This window comes from Mesoplodon densirostris, chromosome 14 (assembly GCF_025265405.1).
Source record: "Mesoplodon densirostris isolate mMesDen1 chromosome 14, mMesDen1 primary haplotype, whole genome shotgun sequence".
In the NCBI taxonomy this organism is placed as follows: domain Eukaryota; kingdom Metazoa; phylum Chordata; class Mammalia; order Artiodactyla; family Ziphiidae; genus Mesoplodon; species Mesoplodon densirostris.
Genome location: NC_082674.1, coordinates 23493469 through 23507400, shown reverse-complemented (window position 1 = coordinate 23507400; position 13932 = coordinate 23493469). Strand labels below are relative to the sequence as shown.

The 13932-nt window shown below is 48.7% G+C and overlaps 1 protein-coding gene across 1 annotated transcript in view; it reads left to right on the top strand.

Moving 5' to 3' along the window:
- Nucleotides 1–13932, top strand: part of ALK (ALK receptor tyrosine kinase) — a 714184-nt gene that overhangs the window by 586253 nt on the left and 113999 nt on the right. The window contains exons 7-9 of the mRNA XM_060116934.1: nucleotides 1839–1970; nucleotides 9221–9352; nucleotides 11700–11800. Coding sequence (XP_059972917.1) covers nucleotides 1839–1970; nucleotides 9221–9352; nucleotides 11700–11800 — 365 coding nt within the window. The remainder of the gene's footprint in view (nucleotides 1–1838; nucleotides 1971–9220; nucleotides 9353–11699; nucleotides 11801–13932) is intronic.

The following is a 13932-nucleotide window of genomic DNA, read 5'->3' as shown; positions in this document are numbered from 1 at the left end:
CTTAGTGGAGAAGATGGGAGCATACACATGTGTTCTAGTGCCAGGTTGCAACGAACCAATGCTAGATGGGTCTAGAGCACGGCGTTCATGGGGAGAGACAAAGAGAGGTGAGACAGGAAAGGAAATTTGGGCCCACATCACAAAGGACCTTTAAGAACAGGTTAAAGGGTTTGGATGTGATTCCCTGAAGGAAGAAGGGCCTGTGTTTCCCATGCCCAGGAGCTACTGAGAACGCCCAGCCAGGCTGGAGGCTGGTCTGACAATGCCAGGTAGCCCTCCGCCATCAGCTGACAAATGGAGCCTTACCTGGACTAGCCTGTGAAAGAGGGCCCAGGGCCACCTCCAACACCCCCCTTCCATGAGATGGAGAGGCCAGCTTTGCAGTCTGACAAGCTGGGTCTAAATCCCACTTATCAGCTGTGTGACCTTAGGCAAGTCACTTAATCACTCTGACTCCATTTCCCCACTTAGGAAATGGACACTATTAAGACTTGCCTGGCTTCTTTACAGAACCAGATGGGCTGAGGTATACAGAGGGATTCTAGAAGTAAAGAGGCTGGACTTGATGTTAGTTTCAGCGCTGTTGGGAACCAGAAAATCATGGAATTTTAAAGATCATCTAACCTGGAGAGTCCCACATCACGATCAGCTGTAAGGTTTTATTAAAATAAAATTTAGTGAAGAAGAGTCTGATTTCACAGCCAGGGTTAAAGAAGCCCACCCCTCACGTGAGGCCCAGAGAAGCTGGGGGGCTTGGCCAAGGGAGGGTCCTGGCTCATCCTCTCCACCACCCAGCCGAGAATTGAGGTAGGTAGTATGGGAGTGGGTAGACTGTTGAGGCACCAGCTACCATCGGGATAGAGCTAGGAAATAGGACAGAGAGCAAGGCAGCCAGGCCTGGGGGGTGGGGATAGGAGGTCAACCCAGGTGGGCCCTGCCTGCTCATCTCCACAGGGACTAGAGGCTCCCCCATCCCATACCAACCGAGGCTGGTATCAGGAGGCACAGTCAGAAACACCAGCCAGGCCCTTGCTAGGTGGTCCCCAGGCAAGGGACCCATTCAGTAGGCAGGCTGGGCCAGGCTGGCTGAAGCTTGGCTCTCTGAGGTCACAGGTTAATAAATTATCATAACTCATCATTCTTGATACAGAAGCAAATATCTGCTAATATGTTCACTATAAACTGCCCCCTCTCCCTTCTTCCACTGGATAATATGACGTATCTAAGAATTTCAGAACTGGACAAGACCTTGGAAATACCATCCAAACCCCTCCTTTTGTAGATGGGGAGACAGGGGGCCAGAAAGAGAAGGAACAGGGTCAGCATCACACAGCCATTCATGGAGGAGCCGATCCAGGGCCCAGAGCCCTGCTCTTACGCTGGCGTTCTTTTCATTTCAGAACAGAAAGTGCTGTGTGTTTTAGTCACTCCAGTGGTGGAATCTGGGGTCAAGAGCATGGGGATGATATACTGGACGAGATATGCCTGTTGGTACCCCAAATTTGACCTTGAGGGGAAAGCTGTCTGTGTGCAGATGAGACTCCACCTGTAGCTGTCCACCTGGCACACTAAAGCCATGGGTTGGAGGACCCCAAAGTGTTGGGGAACATGGCTCAAACCTCGGGCCACTCAACTACTCACATCACAGCCAGGGGGCTGGGGGGTTAGGGCTTTGACTTCCTCTTAGCCTCCTGGTGTTGACCCTGGTTTCGGCCAGATTAAAATGGGGTTGTCTCAGACCTTGAGGTGTGAATGGCGTGGGAGGGATGCTCTCCCCGCAGCCTTCCCACGGGGCCACCCAAGCTGATCAGTGTCGTGTGTCTCTGTGTTCTCTCCAGGGACATCCCCGGGCTCCAAGATGGCCTTGCAGAGTTCCTTCACTTGCTGGAACGGGACAGTCCTCCAGCTCGGGCAGGCCTGCGACTTCCACCGGGACTGTGCCCAGGGAGAAGACGAGGGCCAGCTGTGCAGTGAGTAGATGGGGCTGCTTCACCCGCCCTGCCCCACCCATGCCCACATGCCCTCCTTCCCCCACCATCCGAGGCTTGAACGACCTCCCTTACGACCAGGGCCACTTGTGTCCTTCTGGTGGCAACTTTCAAAAGCTACACAGTCTTCAAAAGACAGGGCTAAGACCCATGGTCTAGAAACAGCCTATAATTAAGAACCAAGCAAGATCTTATAAGTTTTGCTCTCAGCATCCTCGTGCATAGAGAAAAGGTGCAGACTAAAGCCCAACTCTAACGTAACATGAGAAGCCCTCTACTCCAGGATCTCCGTCACGTTTTAAGCCTTTCTTTCATCACCCACCTGCCTCCCTCCTCCCCACAACCTTCCATGTACCCCAGCTCCAGCCATATCAAACCACCTCTCAGCTCCCTCAAACCTCCCTGGCTTTGCTTGTGTCCTATCCCTTCCCCAGAATGCCCTTTCCCATCTTAAGTCACATCTGCTCCTTCAAGACTCACCTCAAGAGTCAATCCTTCTGGGAAGCCTCTTCTGACCATTTCCCACAAGTACAGTTGGTTCTTCTCCCTCTGGAACCCGCCCCCCCGAATCCACACACCGTAACATTCATTACTTTTTAACAGCTTTTTAAAGATATAAGTTACATACCATATAATTCATTCATTTAAAGTGTACGATCTAGTATAGTCACAACTGTGCGACCATCACCACAAACTAATTTTCGAACATTTTTATCACTCCAAAAAGAAACCCCTTGCAGTCTCTCCTCATTTACCTCCATTCCCTCCCCCCACCGACCCCCTCACCCACTGCCTAGCCCTAAGTAACCACCAATCTACTTACTGCTTCTACAGATGGGCATTTCATATAAATGGAATCATATAACATGTGGTCTTCTGTGATTAACTTCTTTCACTTGTGTAATGTTTTTGAGGCCCATCCGTGCTGTAGCATACATCAGTACTTCATTCCTTTTTATCGCCAAAAACTATTTCATTGTGTGGCTGTACCACATCTTGTTTATCCATTCATCAATGGATGGGCATCTGGGTTGTTTCCACTTTTTGGCTATTATGAAAAATGCTGCTGTGAACATTCATGTACGAGTTTTTGTGTAGACAGATGTTTTCATTTCTCTTGGAAATGAAATTTCCTACCTAGGAGTAGAATTGCTGGGTCAGATGGTAACTCTATATTTAACCTTTTGAGGAACTTCCAAGCTGTTTTCCAGAATGGCTATACCATCTGACAGTCCCACCAGTATTGTGTAAGGATTCCCATGTCTCCATATCCTCAGCAAATCTTACTATTTATCTGCCTTTTTACGTTAGCTGTCCTAGTGGGTGTGCATCCATCACATTTCATGGAGGTGGCTTCCATGTCTCTCTCCCTCACTGTGGACAGATGGGCCTGGTGCTCTTCCTCATACCAAGATCTCAGACGATTTCTGGCACAGCATAGGTGCTCACTGACTCTTTGTTGATTAAAATGAATGAATGGATTGGGAAGCCCGGGTTCCCTAGAGGAAGCAGGTTGCTGAGGTCGCACGGGTAGTTAGGGGCAGAGTTAGACTCCCAGCCCAGTGCCACCTCCACTTGAAGACAGTGTTTTCAGCTGCTCCCTGGCACGGAGTAAACACTCTAGAAGTTTTTTCCAGGGAAACCACGGACACTTCTAGAACACATATATAATGAGCTAAAAAGTAAACTAGATCCTGGAGCAGGGACAAGTAACACAGCATCTGTCCTTGTAGTGCTGTAAATCCAGCACAGGGGCAGGGAGTGAAACAAGGGTCTTGTGGTTGGGAAAGGATGCAGCAGCCTGGGGTGCCGTGGAGCTCAGACACCCCACGAATGCCCCTCCCCTCAGATACACCGGCCCCAGGACGCTGTGACCTGCCAAATAGCTTTTAAGAAGATAACAGTGTCCCCCAGGTCACTTGGAGGACAGATCTTCCCTTAGGGAAAGAAAGGTTTTATTTATTCCCTTTTAAATGAAGCTATAAAGAAATCCATTTTTCAATTTGAAAATCGTCCTTTTCATACAAAACTTTCCAATGAAATTTTCCAATAATCAAGGAATAGTGGTTGTTCAGATAAAACTCAGTAAAGAGTTGCAGGTAAGCCCTTTGCTTGTTCCACACTGTTCTGCTCCTGGCTTCCTCTCGGAGCTCTCACTACACGCATGGACCAAGAGGAAGCTAGGCCTGCCCATGTGGCCCTGGACAGGGACCTGTCTGTGTGTCTCTCTAGTTATTTGTCTCTATAGTATTTCCAGCAGTGCCTCTGAGCTGTATGACTTTGCTTTGGCCTTTTTAAAGTTTTTGATACCCACTTCCCTGCTGAGACACAGGTCAGGGAGTCCATGTCCTGATTTATAACTGGGAAAATGAAAGCACAGAGAAGTAATTGATTTGTTCAGGGTCACACAGCATGTCAGGAACAGAGCCATGATTAGAGCTTGGAGCCTGCAGGATCCAGCCCATTATTGTGAACTTAGGGCACTTTCCCACCATTTCAGGGCTTGCCATTAATGCGTTTTCAGAGCCAACTCCAAGCTTGAGGGCAGCCTGGTTCCAGTAAGGAAGGCAGGCGCCTGGAGCCCAGAAGGCTTTTCAGCCACACTTGAGAAGCTGTTCTGACCATTTGTCAGAATGACCACTCCGCCCTGAAGAACACCCCCATGGAGCTCTTTGCTACAGAAATGGGTTGATAGAAGGGAAGTTCAGTTAGAAGGAGGATTATTCCAATCTTTTTGCCACTCTGATCTTGGCAGTACTCTTAGTAAATATCCTTTTCCTTTTTTGGGGCACCCCACTCTCTCTGGCATTTTTGCTGTTTTCCCTACCACACTGGCTGATGTTGATTCTGGAAACCATCCCCACGAAAATAACAACAACAATAATAATAGTAACAGCTAACATTATTGAGTATTTTCTATACGCCAGGAATTGCTCCAAACACTCTTCCTGCGTTAACTTATTTCACCCTCACAGCAATCCTATGTGATGCTATTATGCCCATCTTACAGATGAGGAACCAGAATAGTTCATGATCAGCCTGTTAGCCAGTGGCTGAGCAGTGATTCAGACCCAGTCTAATTCCAAAGCCCATGCTCTTAATCACTGCCAGCCAGATTCACTGTTTCGTGAGTTTCCAGAGTTTCTAGCACAGCCTTCGCTACATATCTACCCAGGACGAAGGGACCAGGAAAAGGCAGGGGAGGTCCAGGGCTCTTCTGGGGGATACTCAGATCATTCGTCTCCACCCTCTAGGCCTCACTTTCCTCGTTTCGAATATGAATTGGAACATGATGCCCACTGACGTGCTGATGCCCATGATGCATTAAGGACAAGTCTCTTGACCTCACTTGGTCCTTCCCAGGTGGTCTGGAACCTGTTAGAACATTTTCTCTGAGCGGTGGTCACTTTAAGCCTGTTGGGGATGTCCAGGTCTTCTAAGGAACCCCCATGAGGGTCAGTAATCTTGAGAGAGAGTTTTCAACCAAAAACTGCCATGGCTAGAATTTGGAGGGGAAAAGTAGGTTGTATCCTGTCAACTCCCAGCCTCAGCTCCCCACATTTTCCCTAGAAGGAATTACATGCACACACTAGAGCTTCATTCAGATTATCAGATGCAACCTTGTGGGACATGTCTGGCTGGGATAAGTAGGGGACCTGAAATGGAGGTGGTACCGCCCTTGCCCTTCTCCATCCGATCCGTTCACACCCCGTCCTCCAAGCCCACACACCATACACCGTACACCTTCTCTTTCTAATTAAACATTGCCGATCCATGTTTACATCCCAGGATGATGTAACCCCCTGAAGGGTGTCTTCAAGGTTCCCTGTGTGTCCTGAGCAATGGCCTCGACGGCATGCGGTGCCCCAGAAAAGGGTCAGGTGGCCCCGCTTCATCCCTTGGATGGGTCATTGACTCACTCGCTATTGCAGGCAGCTCAATCCCCCTCCACGTACTCAATAATCTCATCGGTTTGGTGGGGATACTCTTCCTATCAGGCAAAAACAGGTTTTTTTTGAAGTTTATTTCTTTATTGTAAAATGAAACATGTTGGTTGTAAAACATTTGGAAAATCAAAAAAATACACAGGAGAAAATAATTATTGCCCATAATCCTCCCTCTCAGACATCCAGAGATAACCATAATATTTTGATGTATTTCTTCTAGCACTTTTCCCATGACTCTATATTTTCAAGGAAATGTATAGCACATATTTATCAAAAATGTTAACAGCGTTGTCACACAGGAAGGAAAAGAAGTAGTGTCATTTGGCCTGGAGTTTATACTTGGCAGCTCCTGGCAGCTGCTGCTAAGGTCACATCTCTGTGACTCTCAATTTGTGTCTCTTAGAGTGGAATCAGGTGTCATAAGTGCCAAATGTTCTGGCATTGATTGACCCACACACAGCCCATTTGGCCATCCAGCCAACAAAATAACTGGCTGCAGTCCAAGAAGGGGGTGGGTTAGAGCAGCGCTTCTCAGACATTAAGGTGCAAAGGAGTCACCTGGAGAGCATTAAAAATGCAGATTCTGATTCAGTAGGTCAGGAAGTAGGGAGGAGAGACCTGAAATTCTGCATGTCTAACAGTCTCACAGGTGTTGCAAATGTGACTGGTCCCTGGACCACATTTTGAGTGACAAAGGGTTAGGGGACTGAGCCCACTCCCATGTCATTCAGCAAATAAGTATTTAGGTCCTACAATGTGCCAAGCACTGAGCAGGTGATCAAAGGCGGTGACACCTTAGACGCGACACTGGGCGCCAACACTGCCCAGCAGTGGACTTCACAGCAGTTTCCCCATCCCGGCCTGATCTGCCAAGGGCTTGGTGCTGGTACCCACCCCACCATCATCCTCAGGACTGGTCTTGCTGAGCACATGCCCTGATGTGCTTACAGTGTTGGAAATCCTCTCAGCACTCCTGCCCACCCTTCAAGGTTTTAATTGGCACATAAATTGCCCGTTGACCTAACTATTTTTGCCTACCTCATCTCCTTTTATTCAGTCAGCCAAAAAAGAAAGGGGCTTCCAGTCCCAGCTCACCCTGGACCCTATGTCAAGCTGGGACAAGGACGGGCCTCCAGAAGGTGGAGAGTGCCAGCCACTTTCCTCATTCCTGTCCCAGCGGGAGGCATAGGCATTTCCAGAGAGGCAGCTGAGGGACCTGTCTCTGCCCTCTAGGGCAGTGTTGGCAGTTTCAGCCTCTCCCCTGCTGATAAGTTTCCCTGTCCCGGGTATGAATGATCATTAATAATGTCACCGCTGCTCTATGTTTGCTCAACTCTGTTTGCAGAATGTTTCCACACTCTCTCCCTTACTTTGTCCTCAAAACAACCCTGTGAAATACACAATAATCTTACCCCACTGTATAGATGAGGGAGCTAAGGCTCTGAGGAAGGAAGTGACTTACCTGAGGTCACAGAGCGGAAAGCGGTGAGGCCAGGACCAGAACCCAGGTGTCCGGTGCTGATGAGGTACCAACACCCATAAGTCAGGCTAAGTTCTCTGCCTCTACCTCCTAAAAGGGTAAGGAGGGAATGATACGCTGTGCGGGTCCCAGCTCAGCCCTGCCTCTTCCTTCTACCCGGGGCCCATTGCCTGCTGGAATCTTCCATCACGGTCTTCAGTTTAAAGCACATGTGTGAAGGATGCTTTGTGGAAGGTCACTTCCAGCTAACAGTTAGTTTTTGCTAAAGAAGTGAACGTGAGATCCCTTGAGGGGGGCATAAAAAATAAAATAGAAAGATCTCCTTAGCTTTTGGATTTTTAATCAGGGGAACATGCGGCACTTGCAGGGGGGATGATTTCTTCAGGGGGGCATAAATGGGAAGAGATGCTCAAAGTCAGTGACAGCCTGTTTTAATTTATAATTCTGCCTCTGTGTGAAATGCACAGAGAATCAGGGAGACATGAGTAATAATTCACTAAGGTGCTGTCACAGCCAGGAAGTAGTAGGGCCGTCTTTGTCAGCCTGCTGCTGCCAAGAAGGCTGAGACAGAGGAAGGACACTGAGAGCAGTGGGTCCGGCTCGAGAGCTGCTGTGTGGAGACAGTCCTGGCCGGGGCTGTTGGATACTATCAGGGTAGCCTGGAATGGCCCACTAGCTCCTCGGGGCTGAGAGCCTTCCCTGCAGCCATTCTCCAAGCAAACTGGAGCAAGGGAGCTCTCTCTACCCTTCTCCTCCTGTCCTCCTCCTTCTGTGGGCAGTGGGGAAATATATGGTCTATAGAACTGACTGTGGCCTCTTTAATGGGACCCGAGGGCGGGCTGATGTAGAGAAAAGCATAACAGGGCCCTTTATGCTGAGCCAACAGATGATATAAAGAGGCCCCAGGGACTGGGATTGCTTAGTCAGGATAGGCTAGGTTATGCGGCAGTAATAAACCATCCCCAGATTTCCATGGCTTAACATAACATTTACGGTACCTGTCCACTAAGGGTTGGGGTGGGAGGGGCCTCTACCCCTTGGGATCTCTCCTGCTAGCAGAAGCGCCACCATCATGCAGCAGCACCCCCAGGAATGAGAACTCTCCTTGGCTGCTTTAGCAGAAGAGAGAGTCTGAAAATTACACCAGGGCTTTTCACAGCCTCAATTCACAGGAGATGCACAACACTTCCACTCACATGTCATTGGCCAGAACTAGCCATGTGGCTTCACTTAACTGCAAGGGGGTTGGGAAATAAAGGGGAACCAATAGATAGTTTTGAGCAATATGTGTCTCTGCACACAGGGGTGATTGGAGGGACCCAAACCAACCAACCCTCAGCCAACACTACCACTGCCACCACCACATTCTTATCATTGTGCCATTAGAAATGTATTTCAGTGAGTTACACACTGGGTTTTCTAGGATCATGTTCATGGTGGATCTGTGTAAAGAGCACAGAATTTAAAAGCAGAAGAGCTGGGTTCAAATCCCAGCTGGGTTACCTGTTGGCTGTGTGACCTTGGTCAGGTGGCTTAACATCTCTGAGCCTCTGCTTTTTCATATATAAAACTGGGTTAGCAATACCCCATATTATTATTTTCTGAAGATCAGAAAAGTATAAACCAGCACATGTACAAGTTAGGGATTGGGCTTCTCTTCACTATGAGCGTGATTAGACATTGAGGGTCTGGCTGGGGAGCTCTCATTAACGAGGATGGGCATGCCTGGCTAACTTTACTTGCTGTTGGCATATTTTGCCTTTAGCAGTCCTGGAAATGACTGTACCCCTGTGCTCTCCCTGAAGGTAAACTCCCTGCTGGTTTTTACTGCAACTTCGAGGATGGATTCTGTGGCTGGACCCAAAGCTCACCGTCACCCCACACGCCCCAGTGGCAAGTCAGGACCTTAAAGGATGCCCGGTTCCAGGACCACCAAGGTACCACCCTCTCTTCCCTTCCCCTGGTGCCCACCTGGCCAGACAATAGACTTGGGGCACCACCCCAGAGGCACTGGACCTCCCCCGAGGACCTGCCCTGGGGTACACCTACACAATTCCGTCTTCACACTTTCCTGAGCATTAGAATGATTAAATCAAGCCAAGGCTAATGTCACCTTTTGATCCTTAAAATGAGAACTTTGATCAAGGATTAGCTGAAAGATAAGAATAAAAGCAACAATAATAATAATCCATTCATTTAACAAGTGTTTGTTGAAACCTACTATGCATCAGGCACAGAACTCCTTGAGAGATAAGGAAAACTGTAGCCCTCTTTATGACTGGGGAGGCTGAGGCTCAGGGAAGCCCTTGTGTCATTTGCCCCAGAACTGTGCCCTGGGAACCTTGCCCCATATCTAGACCATTGCCTGCGGCCCACCTTCCTCAGTCATACCCCCCCAACCCCGCATCCAGCTGAAGCTGGCAACTCCCACCCTCCCCTCATTAGAGTCCTGCTTGACTGCCAGAGGGGCAGAGGGCCTCCACACACCCAAGAGATGCCACCCACGCTGGGCTGGGCTGACTCCACGCCTGGAGGAACTGGCCTGGGGATCAGAGGAACTGGCCTGGCCTTGGGATCAGAGGAGGTCTGTGAGGCCAGCATATCTCCAAGAGCTGAGCTACTGGAGAGGCCAGACCATCCAGCCATGGGCCTATCCTAGGTCTGTACACAATGGCTAGGCCTGAGCAGGCCCTGGGGCCCACTTCTCTGCAGGATGGCGGGCAGGGGGGTCTCTCTCGCTTCCCCTCCTTTCCCTTCCCCTCCCCTGTATTTACCTGCTCTTTGTGGAGCTAGAGTCCCTTGTACCAAAATTTCTCTTTCCAAGCAAAGATCATACATCCTACGGATTCCTTTAAGAATTCATAATAATGATAAATGTGAGAGAAGACAATGTCCAGGTCAACCACTGAGGATCTCAGAGCCCGTGTGGTTCTGTCCTCGGTCCCCAGAGCTGGCTGCATCTAGTGAGTTGGCTTTGGGCCCCATTAAAACGGAGGCTGAGTCATTGCACCACGGGGGAGTGCTGCAGGGCCCTCCCCAGAGGTGGAGGCCAAGAGCGCCTGCTTCTCCTCCCGGCCTCCTCACCACTCTGCCTCATCCTCAGCGCCCTGTCTGTAGGAGCAGAGAAGACAAACAGCTCAAAGCTAGACGTGACCTTCACATCTCTGCTTTGATAGTCGCTGACAGCACCCGTAACAAAGAAATGTCCAGCCCCCGTAACAAAGAAATGTCCGGCCCTGTTGAATACCTCTAGTGACAGGGCTCTCACTGCCTCCAAAAGTAGCCCTTTCCATTGTTTAACAGGTCAGAATCATACACCGCTTTTCTTCGTCGAGCCCCACCCCTCTGTAAATTCCACTCATTGGCCCTGATTTCTGTCTCCTGGAACCCCACAGAACTGAACTATGCCCTCTCCCACAGAGGCAGCCCTTCAGATATTTGAAGACAACCATCATGACCTACCGACCACGAAAGGCCTTTTCTCTTCAGGGTCACATAACCCCAGCCACTTGATTTTTCCTCAAGGATGGGCAGGGTGCTTTCTAAGATTTCTGGCCTGGCCTAGTTACTCTGCTCTGGACCCACCTGAATTTGTTACTTGGTAGTAACTCTATAAAGATTTTGCTAAGAGAGAAAAATAGAAATGAAGGACTGAAGTCCTACTTGGGGTTCTCTGAGGCCCCTAAAAAGTCGTGAGCTCACTCTGGCCCCATCTCCATAGCACCTACCATCTACAAAATACTCCTGGAGGTTTGCAGATGCTTCTTCCCACCACCACGTGGGGCTGGGGCTCATGTTCTGCCAGGTTTTCAGGCAGGTCAATGCTTAGAAAACAATAAATGAGTCTTTCTGGCCAGGGCATGGGGCACAGGATGACCTGGGCTCCGGAGAGGGAAGACAGTGAAGGTTTAGAGACCATTGGAGGGCAAAGCACTGGCATGACTGGAAACGGGGGCAGGGGTGGGCCTGGGGGAGTCCAGCATACTTCAGGCTGCTCCCAGGCTAGGGGCTAAAGCTGGTGTCCTTGGGAGATCAAGGATGCAGTAACCCAGATGTATGGTGCTGGGACATTGCAGGCCATTTGGAATGAAGACCTTTGCATGAGCCAAGTTCTGTAGACGGTGATCAGCAGGCTGTCTTATCCATTAGAGGCAGTAGGAAACCTGTATCCTTAGAGATGTCCTGAGGCTAGACAAGCATGGTGAGGGGCCCGTTAACCCTGCACCCCGAGGCCCTTCAGTGCGCGAGGATGGTGCGTCTTTGACTCTTTTCCTCTCTGCCCAGGCCACGCCCTGTTGCTCAGCACCACTGATGCCCCCACCTCTGACAGTGCTACGGTGACCAGCGCTACGTTTCCTGCACCGATGAAGAACTCTCCATGCGAGGCAAGTCTCAGTGTTCCTCTAGTTCTCTGCCTTCTCCTCCCACCTCTGGGCACTTCCACATGAACCCACACAGATGAGCAAAGTAGCCTGATGGTCGGGCTGCTTGTTCTCTTGAAGGAGGACAAGAGGGCCATTTGAGCCAACTTCTAGGCAGACAGTACCCACCAACGTGGTAAAGTCCCATCTGCAGAGAATCTTACCTTAAACACCATCCTCAGCTTCACTGAGCTATTTGCAGTAGGACCTTGATTTAAACAAAACCAAAAAATATTTCCAAGGCACAGCAGGGGAGGGTAACAGTGACTTTCTACAGAATCCTTTTTTTAAATGTCAGTCTCTTATAATACATTTTAAATATTATAGAACATCAAAACTTTGACTTACATAAATTTCTCTAAGGCATCAATGGCATTCGGTGAGGTACCTCCAGAGCCACTTAACCAAATGGTTCATGTAGCTGTTACCTCTTTAATGTGAAGACTGAAGGTACCATGATTCTTAACACAAGGTCACATTCTCTAGGGACCAGGAGATGTGCTTAGACCCCAACAGGGCCCAGTGATTAAGCTCGTGGACTCTGGAATCAACTACCTAAGTCCAAGTCAGGTTCCATCACTGACTGGCTGTACAATTTGTTTGATCAGCTAATAACCTCTCAGGGTCTCAGTTTCCCCACCTGGAAAGTAGAGACAATAAGAGTGCCTACCCCAAGGAGGTGAGGCTTAAATAGGTTAATATATGTAAAGGGCTTATCACAAGGTCTGGCACAACGTAGGTACTACAATAGTTAACCAACAGTCTCTGGTACCCTGTATAATTATGCAAAGGAGAAAGGGGGAGGAGGAAGAGGACTTAGCCCAAAACCTGCCTCCACGCTCTTGGAGAGCCGGGCCCTGCCTGTGCTTCTTTGCACTCCCACCAAGCACTGCGTCATCACCTTACACACAGTAGAAAGCCAGCACAGAGTCTAGATTTGGTCTGTCCTCTCTTTCTGGAAACTCACAGGTGGAACTCCTTTCTGGCTTCATTTCAGGAATAGCTCTGTGCCCTTGGAGCAATTTGTTCCATTTGAAATAGTGGGCATTGTGAAACTGACCAGATTCGCTTCCCCTCTGAGGGGCTGCTAGCAATCCCAGGCAGGTGGGGCTTTGACCAGCAGAGATGCAGGAAAGAGCCTTCCCCTGCTTAGAGGTACAGGCAAATTCAAGCCCTCCAGGCTTTTTGTGAAATAAAAACCCACAAACATAAAAAAAAAGAAAGGAGAAGGGAAAAGATGTATCAATGATCTTTTTTTTAATCAGAAGAATGGTCAGATTAAATCTGAGGCTTTACCCAGTAAGCAAATAGGGGTTCATGATGTGTAGTTTGTAGCAGCCTTACTCCTGGTTCAATTTTATAACTCTACGTTTGCCCCATCTTCCTTACCCTCTCCTAGTGTATGTTATCTGACTAGGTTTTGTGTATCTCTGTGAGCCACCTTAAATCCTTTCTTGAAGAAGTCAGGGCACAAATAAATAGAGTCATTATGTTAAATTGTATTTGAGAAACCACGCTCTCCGGTGCAGATGATGGAATTACTCAGTCATCATTGATACTTCTCGGGTGCCACAGAGCAGCACCTAGAAAGGGAGGCTTCTTAAGAGGAAATCTAAATGAGGAGAGTTGGTTGGCCCATCTGAGAGGTGAGGGGGATCCTTAAAAGCATTTCATCTTTAAATTTAATCTTCACTGGATTTAATATGAGCCTGATTTCAGAAAAAGAAATGTCAAGGTAAAACTGATATTTTTCTAATACTTCATCATTTCTCTAATGACCTTTGGGTTGATCAATAGCTTAAACAGGTGTTTTGTTTTACTGGCCTTTTCTATTATTCCTCCAGTCACATTCGCTCTGGGCGGTTTCTGCTATTTCCTGCCCTTTTCCAGAACTTGGCTCAGCACAAGGAGTGAAGGGAAGGCAATGAGTCCAGTCCGCAATCAGCTCAGTTATTTCGCATTCAGGTTTCAGACTATTCATCTCAGGCTGATGGGTCTTTGAATTCCCAACATTGGGGGAAATGTTTTCATCAGAAAAATAAATGACCAAAATAGAAATATGCATTTCCAGGTTCGTAAGCCCTGCCATCTATTTC